Source organism: Gopherus flavomarginatus, chromosome 3 (assembly GCF_025201925.1).
Source record: "Gopherus flavomarginatus isolate rGopFla2 chromosome 3, rGopFla2.mat.asm, whole genome shotgun sequence".
Taxonomy (NCBI): domain Eukaryota; kingdom Metazoa; phylum Chordata; order Testudines; family Testudinidae; genus Gopherus; species Gopherus flavomarginatus.
Window position 1 is genome coordinate 283,025,155 of NC_066619.1, and position 24,497 is coordinate 283,049,651.

The 24,497-nt window shown below is 47.9% G+C and overlaps 1 protein-coding gene across 1 annotated transcript; it reads right to left on the reverse strand.

Moving 5' to 3' along the window:
- Positions 1-612: 612 nt before the first annotated feature.
- LOC127046431 (homeobox protein EMX1) lies at positions 613-23,441 on the reverse strand. The gene is made up of 3 exons (XM_050943457.1): positions 23,039-23,441; positions 16,466-16,650; positions 613-1,239 (listed from the first exon to the last, which is right to left on the reverse strand). Exons 1-3 carry the CDS (start codon positions 23,391-23,393, stop codon positions 1,072-1,074), a joined length of 708 nt encoding a protein of 235 aa, XP_050799414.1. The 5' UTR covers positions 23,394-23,441; the 3' UTR covers positions 613-1,071.
- Positions 23,442-24,497: the final 1,056 nt, after the last annotated feature.

Here is a 24,497-nt window from a genome sequence, read left to right on the forward strand (position 1 = left end):
GAATTTTTCACTCAGCTCTAATTTACCTCATGTCTAGAATGTCCAGAGTCATAATGAAAATTACTAAAAAATAACTTCGCATTTTAGAAGAGGTGTAAACCCCCCATGCTTCAGGGCATGATAGAACCACTATCCAGGGCTAATTAAAACTATCCCCACAGGCAGAGTATTCCACAACTGTGGAGTACTTACACCTTTCTCTGAAGCATCTGGTTCCGGCATTGTCAGAGACAGGCCACTTGACTGGACGGTCCTTGGGTCTGATTCCGCCTGGCAATTTCTTATATCCAGCCAGCATCCAGCACGAATAATAAGGACCCACAAATAGCATTAGTTTATCGACTTGGTCACAAATAACAGTGAATGAGGCATTTCCCTCTTCTCCCATGAATTATTTCATTCCCATTCAAATGAAACTTGGTTTTAAACTATGCTGGTGAAGGGTCTGAGGTTGAATGGGAAAAGTGGAGCTTTTGATTTGACCAGTGCCCACGAACCCCTGTGTCCTGTCCACCCCCAACACCCCCTGCCCCACTTCCTCTGCCAAGGTAATCAGATATGCACCGAGCCCATTTTGCTTTTATTACCATACAGTAACGCACACTACAGCTGTTAACTACCTACGACAGGGAACACACACACAAAATAAAATAATAAATTAAAATAAAAATTGTGTAAAAAAAGAAAAGGATTGTGTACATTGAGTTTCTTGGTTGACATTTTTATTTGATCTTGTGGCTGACCGACAGCTTCAGGCTGCGAGGACGGGCAGCTCGGTTCAGTTCTCAGGAGCGCAGGATGGGGTTTCCTCTGTTCTCTGGGAGCTTTCATTTCCAAAGCGCCACTGAAGGCTGCCCAGTGGGCAGAACTGAGTGCTGGGTGGGGGGGGGGGGACTGGTCCTTAGGCCTCTCGTTTGGCCCATGCACCATGGAGGAAACCCAGCTGTTGGTGGCGGTTGCTTTGTCTTTGTGAAATCGCTCCAGTTTTTGTTTTTGCTTTGTTTGCCCCGTATTTTCCCCTCCTCCCCTTGTTCCTCTCATTGGTTTATTTGCCAGCAACCTGCCCCCTTTCTAGTCATTAGACGTGACATCAATGTCTTCCCCGTTGGACTGTTTGGTGGCAATCCGCCATCTATTGATGTGATGGGAACCTTTCTTCTTCTGGTCTGATTCGGGGCCTTCCTCTTCCAGCTTCTGCCTCTTGTATTTTGTCCTTCTGTTTTGGAACCACACTTTCACCTAGGCGAGACAGAAAGAGGAGGAGGGGAGTCACAGAGATGCTATGCTCTCTCTGGGCGTGTGTTTTGACTCTGAGCAAGCCACGCATTGAGAGGGGCCCTCTAGCTTTTCCTATGTGGGGGACCACTTTGTAAGAAAGAACCCCGCTCCTTTCCCAACTCCCCAACCCATCGCAGCCTGACTTGCCAGATAGCCCAGGACTTGGTCTTCTCTTGCACATTTTACGTCAAGTGTATTGACTGTAATATAGACGTACGCTATATGTATATGCTTTGAGCAGGGGGTTGGACTAGATGACCTCCTGAGGTGTCTTTCAACCCTGATATTCTGTGATTCTATGATATGCACTGTAGTGAATGTAGTGATTGTAACATACAGGTATGGTAGTGTATTGCATGGCTGTGTAGCATAATGAATGTGTAGTGTAGTGCAATTATGTTTGTGTGGTGCAGTGATTGATTGTAATGTAGCTAATTATAGGATAGTGTAGTGTAGCACAGTGATTGTAATCTGTATATATTATAATGTAGTGACTGTAATGTATGTGTAGTGAAGTGACTGATTGTAATGTAGATGTATTGTAGTGTCGTGTAATAATTGTAATGTATTTTTACGTTGATGCAGCAAGCTAATCAAGGTCAACCCTCTGTCCCACACCGGGAGTTTACCTTGACTAGCTACATCTATATAAAAACTGCAACGCCTTGTCTCCGCTAGGATTTGACACGGAGATAGCCATCGGGATGCAAAAACCACACCTTTTGTGCAGTGCAGCCGTAGCCTACAGCTTATCCAGTGCTGATCCCTAGGTGAAACTACAAACATTTGTAGCCTAACAAACATCTGGAGAATGTCCACACTGGCCTTTTCAAACATGTTAACTACCTTGAAATAACTGGCAATGAATTACAGGAGGTTAAAAACACAGGGGGCTGGGCTACACTAGGTGCTTCCATCAGCATAGCTGCAGGGCTCGGGGTGTGTGAAAAATCCACCCCTCTAAGTGATGTAGTTAGGCCAACCTAACCCCCAATATAGACAGCACTAGGTCACCAGAAGAATTTTTCCATCAACCTAGCTACCACCTCAGGTATAGGGATTGCCTGCGTCAACGGGAGAACCCCTCCTGTCAGAGTAGGTCATGTCTACACTGAAGCACTACAGCAATGGTGCTGTAGCATTTCATGTGTAGACATACCCTTCATTTGTGGGCCACCAGGAAGGGCTGTGCTGCCTTCTGCTGGATCACAGACTGAGAGTCGCTGCTGTTTCATTTTCATTTCATTTGTGCAGTGCCCAGTGGGCACCCGGAGCAGACTGAGAAGGGATGAAATACCAGGAGAGAGAGATTGGTCCTGGCTTATTTCTGGCCATACCTGAGGCCTACCAGATCTCCATCCCTGCTCTTCAGACTCAAGCTGGCAGGTGAGTTTAGAAGCAGCTACCGTTTGTAGATGCTTATGTGAGCCTTCGGCAGCTCCCCTGTTGCTAGTTTCAGCTTCCACAGGTTCAAATAGGGACAGCAAGGAAAGCGATAAGAGGAACTGGGATGGCAACCCGGAGAAAGGTGCCCCAGTTTTGCTCAGCACAGAGCATCCCAAGAGGTGACAAAGGGACAAGCATTGCTCAGCAGCTGTACACTGCAAAGTGTGTTGCTTGTGAACAAAACGTTTAAAAAAATTGTTTTTGACGTGAAAGCAGCGTCTGTGAAAGGTGCGAAATTGAAAGCCAGGGAACGGCAAAGCCCCCTGTGCATCACCTCCAAACATATACACTGATGGGATAAGCATCTCCACCCTGCTCCCTGCTGGAGGAACCATCTGTAGGAGGCAAGAGGAAAGTGCCGGCCAAATGTCCCTTTATAACCTGGCTTCTCTGCTGAGGAAGAATGTCCCTCTAACTAAAACCCTTCCATTGTGGTTCGCCAGACCTGAATTCTACTCTCAATTCTGCCATGGGCAAGTCATGTCAGTCGCTCCGTGCCTTAGTTTCCCTATGTGCACAATGGAGATGATGCTACTTCCCTATCAGGTGGAGGGTGGGGCGGGCATTTATCCGCTGTCCTGATTTTCACAGAAGCCAAGCACCCAGCCGCTCCCAGACCAGCTAGTCCTGGTGAAGCGCTCAGATTCTCTGGTGATGAGCTTCGCTAGCGATACCACCGCTTGTAACGTCAACTAAATAAAATGACAAATGCCGGCAGCCACCTAGGGCAGGATTCAGACCAGCAACTTAGAGGTGAAAGAGCCCCTGCAGCTGCATGACAGAGTTACCAGATGTATGGCTGTGACAGGAACGGCTCAGAGCTCATGCAATGGCACTGCTCAATTTCTCCCTTGTCTACGCCTTTCTGTGGTTCCTTCGGCTCTATATCTAGATTGATCTCTCGTGTGACTCTGCAGCAGTGCCTGGGAACCTCACCAAGCGTTCCAGGGACACGCTCTGCACAGCAGCTGCTAGAGAGAATAAAGTTTCGTTGTGTCATGTAGACCCAAAGGGGTGCAGGGGCAGCATTACACTCGCTGGGGCCAAAGGTAGAAAGCTAAAGTTCCACTGCATGGGGCTGAAGCCTGGGGCCCTGAGCCCTGCCACTGCAGGCTGAAGCTGAAGCCTGAGCCATGTAGTTTCAAGGGGGCACCTGTGGCATGGGGCCCTGGGCAATTGCCCTGTTTGCTAACCCCCTAATGCTGGCCTTGGCTTTTATACACAGAAAACCCGTTGTTGTGGCACGGGTGGGCCGTGGAGTTTTTATAGGATGTTGCAGGGGCCTCAGAAAGAGAAAGGTTGAGACCCCTTGGCCTAGAATCCAGCAGGGCAGCTGGTACAAAGAGTATGGCGGGTACAGTGGCTTGGAATAAACGTGCACCGCACATCACAAGCCACCCCTCAATACGCATTCAATTAACAGTCAAATGCTTAGGTCTAAGCTCTAGTCTCAGCGAAGTCAATGGCAAAACTCCATTGATTTCCACTGGACCTGAGTGTGGCCCGTATAGGCGGAGAGGAGGGATGATCCCGTGGCTCTGCCTGGGAAATGAGAGACCTGACTAATTTCCTACTCTGCCACAGACTGGAGCACATAGTCTGTCTGGCCCAGACTCTCGAAGGCATTTAGGCACCTAACTCCCATTGAATAAATGAAGTTAGGAGCCTAAATATCTTTGTGGGCCTGGGCCTCCCTAAAATGGGGATCATCTCTGTCTCACACGCATGTTGTGAGGATAAATAAGCTCCTGACCCAGCTCCATGCTACACAGAGCTAATTCCCTCCCATTTGCTTTCACATTTCAAGGGCTGATTAAGATATAGCTATAAAATCTGTGTCCCAGCCGCACTGCAGCGCCCAAGCCCCCTTGTCAAGCTAACCATGTGTGCCTCAGTTTCCTGATCCGTGCAGTGGGGATAATAGCAACGCTCTACATCACCGGGGTGTTGGGAAGATAAGCGCATCAAAGACTGAGGTGCTCAGATACTATGGTGATGAGGCAATGTGAGTACCTACATCTTCTACATTGATGCAGAGTTTATCGGAAGCTGTCTGAGGAGGGTCTGTGGGTGGATGTGACTGGAAGAAGGTGAGGGGGTGGCTCTACACGGGAACTGGACCAGGGAGTGTGCTGCGGAGATGAGATGCCTGTAGCGCTGAGATGTGTGGGAACGCATTTGGGCAGCCTGATGTCCGGGGGTGGGGATGAGGTGTGAGTTTAAGTTGGTGGGAACGTTGCCTTAACTGGTGACTTCCTGGATTTTTAGTGAAATAATTTAGCAACTGTCATTGCCAATTAAAGGCTTTTGTGGGGGACTTTTCTGCTTTTCTTGGGCAGGGGTGGGAGAGAGACATTTAGCGGTGCTGCTTATCAGACGTTGAGAGAGACAGAGGGAGAAAACTGGGCAGGCCAGGCAGGCAGAGTGGCACACAAAGACAGCTAAGAAGAGGGAGGCTGGTTAACTCAGGGCAAACGGCCACGTTTCACAACGGTGCTTAAAATGCGCTTCCATTCCAGAATGTGACTCTGGGGAAATTGTGCCTACATCTAATTTGCTCCGTCTATAAACGCAAAGATGAGCTTTTTTAATGGCCGGGCCATGCACTTGCCCTGGGAATCAGTCAGGGTCCTTCTGGCTCACACACATCACAAGCAGTTATCTTAAAAGTAAGGTGTGTCTCCTTTTTTCCGAACCCTCGTTATCCAAATCCCTTCTTTGTCCCCCATATCCCAAGCTGGGAGACAAGGAAGAGATCGGATAATGTGGTGGTTCAGACACCAGAGCAGAGACCCCTGGCCAGGACTGTGAGGAGGAGCCGGAGACGGAGCCCCCAGCCATGAGGAAGGCCGCCTCACTGCAGAATGGCAGAATGGTTCCTGCCCACTTTATTATCCAAACTCCCGAATAGCCACATAAAACCTTGTCATTTTCAGATATTGAGTGAGATATTTGCTTCCTCATTAGGCACTATTTAATCTTCATCCTATTTATGTCCCTCATTGCTGGAGTATCTGAGCACTTCCCAAATTTTAAAGTAGTCATCTTTACAAGAGGTAGGAAAGTGTCATTTTACACACGGGGAACCAAGACACAGAGAGGCTAAGTGACTTGCCCAAGGTCACATAGGAATTCAGTAGCAGAGCAAGCACTAGAATGTCGCTCTGCTAACAATTTTTCCACAAGACTGCTCATCCTTTTCACCAAGGTGCATATCTGCATGCCCCCCCTGCTCTCTGGAGAGTCATGCATAACTGCCTTTACCTACTGCATAAAGAGTATGAAGAGATGGGAAAAATGATCAAGGAATAAAATTTCGAGTGTCAGGATTTTCCAGCATTAACCTGTGTTACGGGGAGAGGTCTGAGAAGCTGCAAAGCAAACGGGTGAGTAACCGGCCTCAGAACAGAACTGCTGGCAGCACAAAGCATGTACCCAGCCTGAGTTCCTAGTGTGATCTCATCAGAGCGCATGTGCCTAGACTGAGTCAACAGCTGGCTGAGGGGCCTCTGGGAAATAAACAACAGCCAGAGTTCTGCTTTGATGGTGATTCAGTTGATGGCCTTATTCCCTCCCAGTATTACTGAGTCTAGGTACCAGCAAGACACTAGGGGGCACTGTGCTGCTTCAATGTCTTGACCACTCCTGGCCGTTGAGATACCTATGGCTCCACAGGAGCAATGGATGGGCCTGGCTGGATTCCCATTCGGGCAGTTACATTCTGCTTCTCTACTGCTCCATTGATTGGACACAATATTATCTACTTTCTGTCTTGAAGTACTATGCACCATGGATGGACAACGGCCACTGTCCACATCACAGCTGGCTGCATTTTTGTTGTGGGCAAAATAATCCCTGTATATACTTTATGCAGCGATTTAGAATCTTTCACCTTGAAATATAAGAACTGGTTATTTTATTAATACAGATGTTGTGCAAGACTAGTGGATCCCAGGGAAATCAAAGCACGTGGAATCAGCTCATTTGCTTTCTTAGCTTTAGGGTATGTTTAAAACAATACCTATAGTTGTCTTTCATTCAACAGCTCCAAAGCACTTTACAAACTTCAGTCCAACCTCTCAGACACAGAGGATCTTGGGAAGTATCATTATCCCCAATGTATAGATGGGGAAACTGAGGCACAGAGCTATTAAATCAATAGCTAAGGTCATGCACAAATCAGAGCAAGGTATGGAACCCATCCTGACAGCCAGAGTGCTCTAAGCACTAAAGAGCCCTTCTTTCTGAACTGTACGCCGCTTGGAGGAATCCATTTCAATATTGCAGGTGCCTAGGACATGAAAGCCACGTTGCAAAGGTAAACCACCCTCCCTCACACCATAGGAATTCCCAGGCTGGATCAGACCTGTGATCTATCTAGCCCAGATCCTGTCTGACAGTAGTTGCAAGCCAGATGCTGCTGAAAAGGTGCAAGAACCCCACATAGGGTGACCAGGGAGCAACTGTGAAAAAACAGGACAGGGGATGGGGGGTAATAGGCACCTATATGAGAAAAAGTCCCAAAAAACAGGACTGTTCCTTTAAAAATGGGACATCTGGTCACCCTAACCCCACAGTAGGCAGAGGTAGGAGAATCTGCTCCCCAATCCCTAACAGAAATTGGCTTAAATGAAGTTGTTATCCCTTCCAAAACTCTTTTAGCATTAGCTATGATAATGCTAGGTATTCTCATCTACATAAATGTCTGTCCAGTTCCCCTGAATCGTACTAAATTCTTGGCCTCAGTGACATGCTGAAGCAGTGAGTTCCACAGTCTAATCACACCCTGAGTGGAAATAGTATTTCTTTTTACCATTTTGCAATTTGCTGCCTTTCAGTTGCATTGACCATCCCTCTTGTTGTGTTATGAATCAGGGAGAACAGATGCTCCCAAGCTACTTTCTCTGTCCCTTTCATTGTTTTATAAACTTTTTATCTTCTGCCCTATATACACACTCAAAGTTTTGGACATTATCCTCATCTTGGGAATTACTCTAGGTTAAACGCTTCCTTGAGTTTTCTTCCCAACTGTGTTAATGCAGCACCAGCAATGCACAAGAAAGTAACTCTGCTTGAAATTTTATGCTCATGTAACCAGGTTGCCTGAAGTTAAAATGCCACAGAAAGAGTAGGCAAATCCAAACTCCTGGATACTTAAACCTGAACTAGTTCCACTGTCTCCCTCTAGTGGCTGGTTCTTATACAGAATAAAAGCCTCACACAGGGAGCTGTTAGTGGAGACACTTCTTTTGCTCAAGTGGACGAGACCCATACTTCTAATGCTGAAGCTCCTGGCTTCAAACGCTGCTGACATCCCAGGAGATTTGTTATACAATGATAATCAACTGCTATGCTGTGGAGGACTCTAGGGTTGCTGAACAAAGTTCTGTAGTGAATGGACCTTAATCCACTATCATCACGGCTATGTATGCATTTTAGTCTTCGTATTGACCGTACATGAACCAGCCATCAGAGTTATTCAGTGTTCTCTTTCTACGATGAAACATTGTCCATAGAAGTGTATTAATTAACCCTTGTTTCTCCCCATTGCAGGCATAGGAATAAGATTCCTTGTCAGCCGTTCTCAACCTGTCTCATTCCGCTCTGCGTTGTTATGGCAGGGAGTGGGTGGGCGGGTGGTGCCTTTGTATTTGGAGGGGGCCTATGTGAAGCATGCAGGAGTAGCTGAGAAAGGAATAAATAGCACATGGAAACACTGGTTTAACAGCATTTCTGCCCTGTTACTCAGCACAGCACTTGATTCTTTCTGGGTTCTTTCCATGAGCTCGATCACAGTGGTCCCCTGTGGCCTTAGAATCTCTGAAGTGCCCTGCACTGCAAACTCGCACCATTCACTACTGCACTGTATCCTTAGAGTTCAGGGCCTGCCGTGTCCTTCAGGGCAGAGATGAGATAGGACCGAGGTATAATCAGTATGAAGGAGATTCATTATGGAGGCTGCTGGACACAGTGGTTCTCTGGGGCTCGCTAGCTGCCAGGCTGGATAACCCAGCTTGTGCTGTCTATTGACACCACATAGGGTCACTCTTCAGTCCTGGCAGGGACTAAGCTGTCCTGGAGTGACCAAAGTCCAATTGCTTTCTGAATACACTACAAGGCACAGGTCACCATTGGCCGAAGCAGCTGAGCTCATGAAATCAGTATCTCCATTTTGTAAACTCCTCACTCCTAATAGCTCTGGAGTTTGTCTTTTCAAAACCACAGCGAAATTCAAATACAAGAATTTATGTTCAACGGACCATAAAGGTTACGAATATAAATGTGCAAAAGCCAGGGAATGAAAGAGTTAAGCAGTGATTATGGTCAGAAAAGTGACTGTGTAACCATGACACCTTCGTACTCAACAGACATGGCCCCATCCGAGTCCTTTTTGCCCTGCAGGGGCCAACACAGCTACAAGACAGGCACTGGATTCTGTTCCGGTTCACGCATACTTAACCAAATTGTTAACCAGATTCCAGTCACAGATCTTGATTGTTTGTGTCAAGGCAGAATTCAGAAAGAACACAGCTTGTCTTTCTGATGCCCAGGCTGAGTTTGCAGGGCTGGCAGTTAGAAGAAAACATCTTTGGGATTGTTGTTGGAGCAAACTGGATCAGGAGCCACTAAATGAATAAAACCCCATGGTGTCTGTTCTACAGTCACTTTATAGCCCACGAAAGCTTATGCCCAAATCAATGTGTTAGTCTCTAAGATGCCACAAGGATGCCTCGTTGTTTTTGCTGATACAGACTAACACGGCTGCCCTCTGGTACCTGTCACTTTCCAGAGTCTAATGGCACTTTAAGAGGGAAATTCTGTGTAAATCCATCAGAATCAGTGGAGATATTCCAGATTTATACCATTGTAACCAAGAGCAGAATCTAGTCCCACATTTAGCCTCGGAATGTTGCCTCCATCCCAGGGAATGTGTTTATATCCCTGTTATTCTGTCTAAATGTGCACTTTAATACAGTAATGGTAAGTGTCGTAGATACAGGATTAGCAAACTAACATTCCTTTGAGGTGCTGAACTCTTTCCTTCCTTAACTTTTGTGCGTTTATTTTCATACCTAGACTAGACGAGATGACCCTTGTGGTCCCTTCTAACCCCATGAGTCTGATTTCTGTTACCTTCACCATCACTGAACAGCATCCCAGGGCTTGGCTTGGGGGGAGGGGTAGCTCAGTGGTTTGAGCATTGGCCTGATTAAATTCAGGGTTGTGAATTCAATCCTTGAGAGGGCCACCTAAGGATCTGGGATGAAAATCAGTATTTAGTTCTGCTAGTGAAAGCAGGGGGCTGGCCTCAATGACCTTTCAAGGTCACTTCCAGTTCTAGGAGATAGGTATATCTCCCATTATTATTGGTTAAGAGGCAATATAGTCACATGCATCTGAGGAAGTGGGTATTCACCCACGAAAGCTCATGCTCCAAAACGTCTGTTTGTCTATAAGGTGCCACAGGATTCTTTGCTGCTTTTACAGATCCAGACTAACACGGCTACCCTCTGATACTATAGTCACATTGGAACCCAAATAGCTTTGCTACAATAAAGCAAGGCCTTGATTGTTAGTGCTGTTATTGTTATCGACAGAATGCCATGTATGTTAATTCAAGGCACACCTCTCGCAGGTGCTAGACACAGGACAGATTGATTTTCCTCTCTGCCCTGCATGCCATTGGATCTACTGTCCATGCATCTCATGACTACTGTTAATGGGATGCTGCAGCGCCTAACATAATCCGCCCCTGCTGGCCGTGACCCATCTCTCTGGCCTAGGTGTCAGATAAAATCAGTAGCCACTGTGGAGCTGCCACCTGTGAAAAAGGGAGCTAGGCCAGACACAACACTGTTCATTCCCCACCCCGCAACCCTCCAGTCACAGCCAAAAGCAGTGGCAAGAAGAAATAACATAGGAGGCCTTTCCCCTTCAGATTGCACAGGACATTTTGTCTTCCAAGCCCAAATGTTCAACAGGAACCCACACAGCACTCTTTTCAGGGGGTGGGGAAGGTTATTCCCCCCAACATGTCATAGACAGGGAAACTGAGGCAGATGTGCTGTGACTTGCCTATGGTCACTGATTCAAGCTCAAGAGGGCATGGATCCCAGACCTGTGCTCAGGCCACTAGCACCTCTCCCTTCTATGGGAGTGTCTAGTCTTCCAGGGTAGGGCCCCACACTTCCCTATGGGAGTCTCGACTAACGGAATTTTGGTGGGGGAGGAATTTTCCCCATGGAACAACAAGCGGTTCTGCCTCCTAAATCACAGATCAGCAGGGCAAGGGGCATCCGCTCAGAGACCTCTGCCATTCTCACTGCCAGCATGACTCCTGCATAGCGAGTGGCCATTCTACACTCACTGCACATATAGGACTTTAGCAGTATAAATTTACCCTCTTCCCCTGCCTGGTTTGCCAGTTTGGTCATGCAGGTGAACCTCCAGCTATGCTTTCCTGGACTGCCTACTGGGGTGGGCTGGCTTTTTCCACTGGGGGTGGATGACAGAAGGAAACCAACAAAGCATCTCAACTGAACCCAAGTTTTTTCTGGGGGTAACTGGGGCCTTTGAATGAGGGTTCTGAATTTTGGGATAATAAATGTTAGGCCCAGCCTTGCTCTCAGGTCAATGGCGAAGCTCCCTCTGATTTCACCAGGAGCACCGCTGAGCCTTCGCCTGGTGATGGAGTGTTTTGAAACAGAACCACCTAGCCATGGTCTTCCTCCTGCTTTGCAGCTGGAGTTTACAGGAGCCACCTCCAAGACCTGCCCCTGGAGGAACAGGTTGGTTTTCATTTGCCAAAAAGCTTCACAAAAAGTCAAGCAGCATTTTGTCAATTTCCGTTGGCAAAATTATTCCAACACCACACACACACAAACACACTCGACAGCCAACACAACCCCTCCATCCACACCTCTAACAGAGCCACAGCCCCTCCTAAACAAACCAACACACACAGCATACAGACTACACATGCATCCCGGCATCAGCACGTCACAATGAACCCACAACCCTCCAACACAAATCGACACACTCACTCCATGCATAAACGACGCGCGCATTCCAGTTCAGCACGTCGCACCAAACCCTCCGATACCAATTGACACACACATAGCGCACAAGCTACGCACACTTCCCCACATCAGCACTTCACATCAGCTCCTCCGACACAAATCAACACACACACACAGCACACAAACTACACCTGCATCCCAACATCAGTGCGGCACAACAAACCCACAACCCCTCTGACACAAACTGACACACACAAATTACACCTGCATCCCGCATCAGCATGTCACACCAAGCCCACAAGCCTTCTGACACAAATTGACGCATAGAATCATAGAAACGTAGGGCTAAAGTCAGACCAAGTATACATCGCAGTACACAGGCGACGCCCTCGTCCCCCCCGGCATCAGCACTGGAGTTGTGTGTGTGTGTGTCTTTGAGGGCCGGTTAGGCAATTTGCACTTCTCTCATCTGAAATTAAAAATGTCTGTGTGATTGTGTGTGTGATTGTGCATGAATGGGATGAGAGAAGGTGCATGTATTATATAAGAAGGATCCTATCACGTATGCTAGACCTAGGATCAATGTATTGTCCTGTCTGCCCCACGTGCTATGGATCTATTCTCCACAGGCTGGACACAGACTACGCACAGCATCAACACATCACACCAAACCCCTCTTTCTCAAAACCACGCATAAAGAGAACACAAACTACACAGACATGCCAGCATTATCAGCATAGCACCCACAACCCCCCACTCTCCAACCAAATCAACACACAGCACACAAACTACACACACCACACCCCCACAGCAGCACAGCATACACAACCCCACCACTCCTCCTAATCAAATCAACACACGGCACACAAACTACACACTCCAACAGCAGCACAGCACCCACAATCCCACCACCCCTCCTAACTAAATCAACACCCAGCACACAAACTACACACACCACACCCCCACAGCAGCACAGCACACACAACCCCACCACCCCTCCTAATCAAATCAACACACAGCACACAAACTACACCCCCCACCCCAACAGCAGCACAACAGCCACAAACCCACCACCTCTCCTGTTAGTGGGTATGGTCTGGGCTGGATCCCCTGTGGGCACACCCCAGACTGACCCTCACTAGTAGGTGTGTTATAGCCCTGTTGAATCTATTTTAGCCCCCTCTCTGGTGCCTGTGCTCCAGCCTCAGTCTCTGTTAACTCCATAGGACAGGAGATTAGTGACCCTTCCATACACCTCATATCCTACATCTAAAGGCAATTCCTGGGCAATACCCCGCTCTTTCCTGGGCTGGGACCCAAAGGGATGGACAGGTGTGGATGGGTCTCTTCAGACCCCTCTCCACCTTCTTTCTGGGCTGCTCCAGATGTTGCTCTCTGGTCCCAGTTGTGCCTCGCTCCGGCTGTGACACTGCAGCTGCCTCTTCTCAGGAGCGGAGGCAGGTGCTTCCAAGCATCCCAGAAAGTCTCAGCTGAGACTGGGACGAAGTGCAGAAATCAAGTGCCAGAAGAAGAACTGCTCAGAGACGGAGCAAGGTCCTGCCTTGAGCACCACACTTCTGCCGACGAGAGTAGGCCCGGGAGTCGAGCTACTGAATTTGGGGGACATTTAGGCAATTTGCACTTCTCTCATCTAAAATAAAAAATATGTACGGGCATGTTTATATGTGAGTCTCTGTGTGTGCGCAGTAGGAGAGAAGTTGCCTATGTTACGTAAGAATGGTGTTTGTGTGAGAATCTTATCTATGCGATGGTGCATGTGTCATGCATGACACACCATGTGTGTCGTATATATGATGAAGTGTATGCCTTATACTGGCAGTGTGTGTGTGTCTGAGATGTGAGGTGTGTGCATGTATATTTTACACATCATATACCCACACTGTAGTAATATATGTGGTGGTTATAAATGTGTGTTACAATCTGAGCTACACTTTTTAATTCCTCTTTTCAGAAGCGTGAATGGGATAGATTGATTCCAGCGACCGGTCAGGGTCTCTGTCAGTACTTTGATGCCCATTCGTACAGTAATACATAAATTTCAGGTACAGCATTTGTGTATTTCTCATGGAAAATTGGTTCTTCCCCGCTGCACACACTTTACGTGATCAAACATAAATTTTAAAAAGCTACAAAGCTAATGAAAAAATAAATTAATAACACTACACATCTGGGCTGAAATCAAAAAGTTCCCTTTGGAAATAGCTCTGCTGCTGCATTTATGAGCTGAATTACTTTGGTGATCATTCAGGACCAGGTCTGATCCTCCTCCTCCTGTTTAGCATCTTACTCCTAATGATTTCTGTGGGACGCTTTGTGGAGTGAGATGATACTGAAATGCTATTAAAGGCTCAGAATCTGGCCTTAGGTTATTGGCGATTCCAAAGAGAAGTCTCTCAGTGCAAACTGCCGACCTGTGTTCACTGAGTGACTGCAGATGATAAATAACCCTGTACTAGAAAGCTACAAAAATGCATCCACGGGATTTCTAGAACTATAAATATACAATGTTTATAAATATACAATAAAATGTGAGATTCTGCTCTCTTTCTGTCTATACACATGCACATCCACTCAGATTTAGAGATACACGTCTTTTAATTTTCTGAACAAATCACAATTAGGCTTGGGGCAACAAAGCACAATCCCAAGGACTCCTTGACCCCCTGGGGCAATATGTGATGGCTGTTGCCTTCAAAACTAATTGGCATTTGTTTCATTAACCTTTGGGGGTTTTTCTGAGAGCTGGCTTTTTTATATGTGAGGCATGACAGAAGAAGCAAAGAAGAACACAGGACCGGAGAGCATGGGTGATGACAAACGGCATCCCAGTGATTGACCTGTCTCATTGGATTTGAGGTGAACACATTTAAAATGATCCCCTGGGGTTCAAAAAATTCCAAATGGGGATATGCAGAACCAAAGCACTGAGGAGACTGGATCTGGATCCAAGTCTGAATTCAGCCTTATCTATCTATCCATCCATCTATCTATCTATCTATCTATTAATCCAGTTTTTCCAAAGGTTTAAAGCTATTCCTGAAATTATGCCTGATAACCCAAACTCAGAAACTTTTTTAATCCTGGGGCAATTTTTTGCTGCTGATTTCTTCCAAGAACCTGTGTGCGCATGTGCATGTGTGTGTGTGTATATATATGTGTACATTTAGTTATATATTTATACTGTATAATAAATACTCACACAGAATTTAGCAAGATTCAAAAACAGATTGGCCACTGATGTGGATAATGAGAACATCCACGGCTACATTAGATTGGATAACAACATCGAAGGACTATAAACCTTCCTAATTCAGGGAATAAGACAACCACTGACTGAGAGGAGTAAGAAGAAACTTTCCCAATGTGCAGTTTATTCCATACTTGTCCACTGTGGGGAATTTAGCACCTTCCTCTGAAGAAGCTGAATTTGTTGGACACAGCATACTGAACTAGATAGACCTCTGGTCTGATCCAGTCTGGGTATATTCCTTCGCTCCTTCACCTCTGCATCTTTTCTCTCTGTGGTATATTTTTTACACCCACATTCCTATCTATAATATTCCTGGATTTCAGTTTTTCTTAACACTGTAAGGAAAGATGCCCTTGTAAAATCTTGTCCAAGATGGGGGAAAGTTTAGTTAAAATGAATCTCCATTCCTTTTTAATTTACAGCAACTCCTGGCTCCTATTTCTTATCTGGCTCGACAAAGTTTGTTTATATTGACAGACAAGTGAAATAAGGTTCCTTTTTTGCAGTGTTACATGCAATGGAATAATGCTACAGGTCATGGGTTTTTATAGCAATGAATGTTGTAATGATTGTTATTAGCAGGAATAGTTATTCCATAATTATGTATAAGTTAAAAATTAATCCACAGAGTATCGTTCCATTAGCCCAGGACTTTGGGGGAAATGATCTTACAAACATTTGTACTGCTGGGTCTCAAGCCCTTGATATAGTGAATAATAATAATTATAGTAAGCTGGTTGAGCAAAGTAGGGGAAAGTCTTTTATCACCTACAGATACCAGGGAGTCAGCTAGTCAGATTTGTTGCCTTTCTGGTTATATAGTGTAATAAGATTGCGTCTTTGAAGTCCTGAGGAATTTCCTCCCCTTCCCAGATATCCTTATTCCTTACTCATTTCTTGCAGATGGTTGACAGTTTTTGATTCAACAGATACAAGGGAGAGCCAGACCATAATAATAGTAACCTACTTTGCTAAAGGAAAATGATTCTGTGCTCCGTCACTATCAGTCCCTTGGCCTGCAAATATATTTTGCGCCAACAGGTGCTATTCCTTTCAGTACCTTGTCTGAGTATCCACCCACCTTAACTTCTGTGTCGGCTCAGCTTGGGGGGGCAGAGGAAAGCTGTTTGCCCAGCAGAATGAGAGCAGCTTCAGGGAACTGGCTGCACAGCTGTGCTGAGACCCGGGATGCCTGCTACATCGCTTGGGGCCTGATGCCCTCCCATTTCACCCCAGTTACAGATGTTTTAAGGGCCCCTTTGACTTCAGGCCCTGGTACAATTGTTCCCCTCTGTGCCCCCTCCCCGCAATGAAACATGTGGCATGCTACTGCACCCCCACAGACAAGCAAAGGTGACCTATCAATTTCTGCATGGCACACACCACCACAATGAAAGGAGGAAGAGAGGCTCGGGAGGGAGGATGGCTGGATCCCTCCTCCTGTACTTACCTGGGTCTCGGAGAGGCTGAGGCTGCTGGCCAGCTGTTTGCGCTCGGCCCCCACCACGTAGTGGTTCTTCTCGAAGGCCCTCTCGAGCCGCAGGAGCTGGGATGGGGAGAAGGCCGTGCGGATCCGCTTGGGCTTCCTGGCAAATGGCCCATGCAGTAGCAAACCCTCCTGGGACACCTCGCTCCCTGCAGACAAAGCACCGAGAATCAGAGATGTGCCAGGCCAGGGCTCACACCCCAGGGCACCCCCCCCCCACTTCTTAGTCTGCCCAGCCCCCTCCCTGCCCCACGTCTCGCTGGGGAAATGTGTGAGTGTGTCCTGGAGGTGACTCGCCCCTTTCTTTGCAGGCTGTTCCTTTTCCTCTTCCCTGCCCCCGCCACCCAAAGGGGCTTCCCTTCCCCCTACTCTGATCTTCATGCGTGGCAATGAAAGTCCCTTGGGCAGCCTCAGGATTGGGGAGCCCTGGGGAACAGAAAGAAAGAAAGAAAGAAAGAAGAGGACAGGAAGGAAGGAAGAAAATGAAGAAAGAACAAGGCGAAAGCACAAGAAAGCAAGTGAAGAGTCCGAGGAAGTGGGTATTCCCCCCGGAAAGCTCATGCTCCAAAACGTGTGTTAGTCTACAAGGTGCCCCAGGACTCTGCTGTTTTACAGATCCAGACGAACAGGGCTCCCCTCTGATACGAGTGAAGAATGAATCAGAAGCAGGAACGCGAACAGCGCACACACAAGGGATGTGAAGGAAGACGTGGCGGTGGGTGATTTCTATGAGCTTGCGGTGGAACGATCCGGCCTCCTGCTTCCCCCCTTCCAAAGGGGAACCCCGCCCCAGAACAGGGAGCCAGCCCCAGCCCCAGCCCCAGCCCCCAGCCAGCGGCCCCGGCCAGCAAGCTGAGCTCCGCTCCGCTCCGCGCCGCGCCGCGCAGGGACCTGCCCTGTAATTAAAGCCCTGGCAGAGTAACAAGGCCGCGCTTATTGGTGCCCATAAATCACAGGGAGGCTCCCTTTGAAACGGGCCTTATCTCTGCCCCCATCCAGTGCGGGGTCAGGCCGCGGGAAGAGCGAGGTGCTGCAGGTACCGCCGAGAGCCCCCTGACAAATGACCTGGCGGCGGCTGTCAGGACCCTGCACTTAGGCAATTGCAAAGCGCGCGGAGCTTTTAATTAACTGCTCGGCCCGGGACAGGGAAAGCCGGGGAGCCTGCAGCGCCTCGGGGACTGCCGAGCCTAGCGAGGGTCCCAGGGCCGCATTCACCGCCCGCACTTGTCCCGCTGCGGCCGGGGCCCTGCCTGGGAAAAGGAGCCGCAAAAAGCAGCGTCCTGCCATCCAGAGTCCCGGGAGTAACTCCCGGCTGCAGCGGGGTCGGGAACACAGGAGCGGCAGCCGGGAAAGCAACAGATAGATAGATAGATAGATAGAGGGGGTGTATGGGGATAGATAGATAGAGGGGGTGTATGGGGATAGATAGACAGATAGAGGGGGTGTATGGGGATAGATAGATAGATGGGGCGGATGGGGATAGATAGATAGGTGGGGTGTATGGGGATAGATAGATAGATAGACAGATAGAGGGGGTGTATGGGGATAGATAGATAGAGGGGGTGTATGGGGATAGATAGATAGATGGGGCGGATGGGGATAGATAGATAGGTGGGGTGTATGGGGATAGATAGATAGATAGAGGGGGTGTATGGGGATAGATAGATAGATAGGTGAGGTGTATGGGGATAGATAGATAGATAGGTGGGGTGTATGGGGATAGATAGATAGATAGAGGGGGTGTATGGGGATAGATAGATAGATAGGTGGAGTGTATGGGGATAGATAGATAGAGGGGGTGTATGGGGATAGATAGGTGGGGTGTATGGGGATAGGTAGATAGATAGATGGGGTGTATGGGGATAGATAGATAGATAGATATATGGGGCGGATGGGGATAGATAGAAAGAAGTGGAAATCGATAAGTTAAGTATAGTAAATAGAAAGAAAGAGAAATAGATGCATAAGAGAAAGAAAGTTAGTTAGTGGCTAGAAGCGAAGCAGTGGCTCAAAGATCGCTGGTAAAAAGACAAAAGTGGCCCTAGGTACATTAGTTCGGGATGGGAAAGGCCGAGCACTTCCTACACAAATCTCCCTTTGTCCGAGTGACCCCGTCCCGCCAGTATCACCGGGGCAGCACAGGAAAGTCGGGTGGGAATCGGGGAGACCCCCGCATCTTTCCGGAGGAGAACCCCCTCTCCGGGCAAACCTGGCCGCCTGGAGAAGCGTCTCCTCCCGCTGGCGCTGGCCAGGCTGCCAGGGAAAACAGGAGGCTGAGTTAGGAACGGGCCGGCGGGCAGCCTTTGGCCATTGCACACCGAGGCTGAACGCGACCCAGCCAGGTCTACACTGGAGCCCAGCGCGCCCGGACTTTACAGCTGGGGGCTCGTTTCTCCCCCATTCCCAGGCCCTGGGGGGGCGGGGGGTTTCCACCTCCTGTCTGCTCCCCGCTGAGCCTCCAGCCAAGTAACCGGGCAAGAAATCTCAGCCGCGGCCTCTGGGAGCGAAGTTGGTAACCAACGTCCCAGCGAAGCGGCTCCGCTGGGGAATCGCTGAGAACCGGGCTGCCCAGGCCCCAGCAGCGATCCGGGAACGGGCTACCAGCGAACCCGGCCGCATCCCCACCGGGCTGCAGCCCAGAGGGGGGGAGGACAGACTGGGCTGCGATCCTTTAGGGCCAGGGATCTTTCCCTCGGGCAGCTTTGTACAGCGCCGAGCGCCGGATCCATGACTCAGGGGGCTCTGGGCGCTAACACAAATTAATTGTTAATAAAGCTGCGAATACACGTCAAGTGGGGGGAATCCCACCCAAACTGGTCTGTGGCGGGACACTTCCTCTCTGCAGCCGCTCTCCGCTGAAATGCCCTGGAGCAGGAGGAGTCACGAGGCCCTAGCCATTCAGAAGGGATCTCCAAGCGCACAGCGGCCCTACGGTGACTTTTACACTTTCCCTTGTAGCCCACTTCCCTGCTCCGCCTCCCCACGAAACAGCAGCATCGCCGAGCCTAGAATGGACAGAAGCGATTTGTTTTTGGGGGGAAGGGTGTTTGCTTTGTATATTGGGCGGGGGGAGGCGGGTGCCACATGGGATCCGGGGATCTTTTTGCCTGTGTGGTTACCGTCCCAGAAGCAGGACGGGCAGCGGCTGGGATGTCCGGCCGATCCCCTCCCGCGAGCAGGAAAAAGGGATTTTGCCCAAAGAGGAACTTGCTCTGACCCCCTGGATTTTTTTTTTATCTGTCAGGCTAATCAGCGCTGCTGACACATAACAATTTCAGCAATCTCGCGAGCGGCAATTTATTGCTTAAGCAGGCATAGCCAGGAGCCAGGCGAGAGAATTTGCTGCTGAGGAGATAACCTAATCTTTCCCTTCCCGCCCAGAACAAAGCCAGCCTTTGATGATCCCCTGCTCTCTTTTTACTTGGTTTAGTGTATGGAGTGAAAAGCCTAATGTGGATTTGCATTTATAACTCGGTAATGAGGACTGGGGAGAGGGAGTGGGTGGGGAGAAACACCCGAGTATCTCAGCAGCTTTGCAACCCCAGCCTGGGTCAAACTCCTTACACAGGCTCTTGTTTTCTTTACCCCCCCCCAAAATATAAAAAAGTCTCCTTTTGGAGATTAGGTGCAAGCGAAACCTTTCCCTTGGTTTTAGAGATTAGAAGGGAAATTTAGAGAATAGAAGAGAAATTGCATATATATATTATATACACACACACAACTGCTGGAGCTATAATATAATCATTGCTAAGCAGAAATCTGCGGGAGTTTGTGGGTATGGAAGGACTAATCATTCCGAATATATTATGCATTTTAAGGAAATAATTCTCCGAGACATACACGCACGTGGGCACAGGGAATTATTTTTTGCATAGGATTCCAATTGGACACGATACACAAACGCACACCTAGCCACAGGCGTAGGCTTATTTACACGTGTCAATTACTCGATCTATTTCTACTTTTCATATACTTCTAGTTGTACATCAGGTCTAAAAGAGACATACGTAGGTTAAATGTTTTGTTATAAATCGAAAGAAGTAACAGACTGCCATGTGAATACACATCACATCCAGGGTTCAATTGTATGGCAGCTGTGAGAAAGTAAATGCGTGCGTGTGTGTGTATACACAGAAAGAGATCGCCACCCGTCACATAAAAGTATGTAAAATTATATATAAAGAGATGAGTATATTTGCAAAATAGAATCTAATCTCTCTATACTGTGTGTAGGTACTGAGTGTATAATATGAACTTTATAGGCTACGTTATATGTGTCACATACCCTGGAGGGCAGCTATAGCTAGCTAATTATATATATCTATGCAAATATAATTATATGTAATTTTTCCACGAGCCTGGCCTCTAGACAGTGGGGCTGATCCTGGCTTTTACAATCAATGGCAAAACTCCCCCTGACTTACTGAGTTCAAAGGCATCCAGGGTCGGATCCCTTATTCGATCATTGTTTTTCTTTGCCCCCAGACCCGCTCAGATCTATTATTAAAAATACCCCAGCGCAGGGGGCGAGGTTTCTCCCACTCCCAACGCGCCCTGGGAAATGCGAGAGCAGCTCCTACATTTCTTGCTCCAGGTTTTTTTTATTTCTTCTGGGAAACTAGATTCACAATTACCCAGGGGCTGTGTCCAGCAGCGCCCAGCCAGCAGCGTCCGAACGCTGAGAACAGATGTCCCGGGAGAGAACAAGAAAACTTGAGCTGAGTTTAGGAACAAGGCTGCCGAAGCAGCAGTTTTAACGCCGCAGACCTTTCCCGTGGATTTATTTCGTAACCTGCCTCTCTGCTGTGAGACTGGGCCACGAACAGTGCAGGGACAGGGAGGACGAGTTTAGTTTACGTGAAAACAAAAAAGAGCACGCAAAAAAAAATAATAAAACCAAAATCAAAATCCAGAGAGCTTGAAAACAACATCCAATAATTATTTTAAAAGGAAACATTTGATTTACTACAGACCCGTGTTTTCTATCTACACACGCTCCTTAATTCGTTCATATTTGTTCCTTAAAATATAAATACGCTCGTATACTTTTCAGCATCTCAACTACCGCGTTCATATATTATAAATATCTCAATAAACGAAATCTTAGTAATCCAATGTTTGTATTTTCCCTTGAAACAGCGATGCATTGTTTTCAAGTCTCATGGTTCTTTATCTGTACACACACAAATCGGCACATATACAGAGACAGGACAACACACATTCATGTTTGTAATTGTGTTGCATGCATATACTGCTTGTGTAGATTGCTGCACTGGAAATATATTAGTGTATTAAAAGTCCTATGGAGAGAGAAAGAATACATATACCTATATCTGAGGATGCAATAGAAACGCAAGCTCACAAGAAGATAGATAGATAGATAGATAGATAGATAGATAGATAGATAGATAGACAGACAGACAGAAGGTGGACCAACTACTGTTGATGGATTAGACAAACTTTCCAGCTACACGGAAATACATATGTATGCATTTGTGTAGACGTGCATATGTGTGCAAACTGCTTCAGAAGATCTCTGTAGCTTGAAAGCTTGTCTCTGCCACCAGCAGACGTTGGTCTTTTAAAAGACAAGTCTCAGAGCGGTAGCTGTGTTAATTTGTACCCACAAAAACAAGGAGGAGTTCGGTGGCACCTTAAAGACTAGCAGATTTATTTGGGCATAAGCTTTCCTGGTTAAAAAACCCACTTCTTCAGAGCATGGAGTAAAAATTACAGATGCAGGCATTATTATACTGACACAGGAAGAGAAGTGGAGAACCAGTGTTGACAAGGCCAATTCAGTCAGGGTGGATGTGGTCTACTCCCTATAATTGATGAGGAGATATCAATGTCGAGAGGGAAAATTGCTTTTGTAGCGATTGCCTTTTACTCCATGCATCTGAAGAAGTGGGAGTTTTACCCACAAAAGCTTATTCCCAAATAAATCTGTTAGTCAACCGGACACTTCGTTGTTTCTTTAAAAGACATTACCTCACCCACGGTGGTTCTCTTATCTCTTGGAACCAAGAGGGCTACAACACTGGAAAGAGGATAGATAGATAGATAGATAGATAGATAGATAGATGGGATGGCTGGGGATAGATAGAGGAGGTGGCTGGGGATAGATAGATAGATAGATAGAGGAAGTGGCTGGGGATAGATAGATAGATAGAGGGGGTGGCTGGGGATAGATAGATAGATAGATAGATAGAGGGGGTCGCTGGGGATAGATAGATAGACAGATAGATAGAATGCTGAATGCTGAATGCAAGAAGAAATCAACAGCAAGAAATTGTTCAACGCACTAAAACTCTGCTCTTGCATTTCGTATGTGTGGGAATACGCCTGGATCTACACATGTCCAGCACACACCTGCATAGACCCCCTATTCCTTGCGACTCCCTGGCCCCTCGCTAAAGGAAGTGGCTGCCTGGTTTGCCCAGTAGGTTTGTCCACTCTTTTTGAAGGGGAAGGACATGGGCAGCGACAAGCCGGGGAAATCCCCTCCCTTCCCGAGGCTGGCGATTCCTGATTTACCTTGAAAGCGGTGCCCGAAGAACCTGTTCCTCAGCACCCAGGGGTAGAAGTTGAGAGGGTCTCTGTGCTGGGGGGCGAAGAAGGAGTGCGGGTGCTGGAGCTGGGAAGCGCCCAGCTGGTGCGGGTGGACGCTCAAGGAGGGGTGGCTCACGGCCTCTGGGAAGACCAGCTCCGGGCTGCTGTACAGGGACCTGCCGGCTGCCGCGCTGTGAAAGCCATTGACGAACGCCTCGGCCGTGGAAGGGTTGGGGTAGTTGAGGGCTGTAGGTCGGATTGGGTCCTCTGAAGCCAAGTGATTGTCCTTGGCCACCAGCGACTCGATGGTGAAGCACCGCTTAGCTGCTGGCTGGAACATGATTTGGTCTGGAGTGAGCTCTTTGGAGGGGGTTGTGCCTCTTGTGTGTGTGTGCAAAAGATCCCCCCCGAAACACACACACACAACTCTGCCCCCCGCCCCCCCAACCCCCAGCCCAGAAGAAGTGCAAGCAAGTGAGCGTATCTTTCCCAGCGAGGTGAGAGAAGCCAGGGAGCTGCGATCCAGGCAAACTTGTCCCTTGCAGAGAGGAGAGCAGAGTCCTGCAGGCAGGCTGGTTGCTTTGGAGGCGGGGGGGCTCCCGCAAGACGCACACTCACACCTCGGTACACAAATCCGGGCTGGCTCGCAGGAGAGCAGTACAAATAAGACTGGTACCTGGCAAGGACCATCTGATTGGACAACTCACCTGCCCTAAGGTTGGGGAGGGCACATAGGGAGAGAGATCTCCTGAAAAAACTGGACTGGAGCCTTTGCAGAAGAAGCAACTCAAACTTGGCTGGGCTGCGGCCACAGGGGCTCCCGGCTTCTCCATTGGCTAAGCCACCTTCCCCAACACACACACATACACACACACACACACACACACAGCTAGGTTCATGGACCGTGTCTTTGGTTTCGAAATCCACTCAGCTGATTAAAGAGGGGGAGGTCGATTTTAACCCCCCCCCTTTTCAATCAGGTGTGTTTCTTGTGTAACTCCTCGGAGAGAAATCGCTCGATCCACTTTGAACCCAACTCGGTGTGTATCAAAATCATATGGCAGCGCAGCACCCGGGAGAGCAACAAGGGGTTGTTAAGGTTGCGCCGTCACAATCTGCGTCCAAGTTATTTCAAACAGAGTTAATTCTTTAAAAACAATACGCAGGAGCCCTAATGTTACCCACCGACAGCCTGCCAGCCCTGGGGCTCCCCGATTTCCTTAAGAGATTTCAGATTCACCTTCACAGCCGGCAGATAGAAAACCCAGGAGCTTTCTCCCAGTGTAAACTTGATTTATTTCTTCTCTGGCAAGAAGGGATCTGGTGTGGAAACGATGTTGGTTTCAGGAGCTGTGATGTGTCTTTTTGTGGGTCTTTTTTGTTCTTTTGTTTGATTTGCTTTTAAATAAACTATTTCAGAGCTTCTGTACCAAATCCGTGTTGT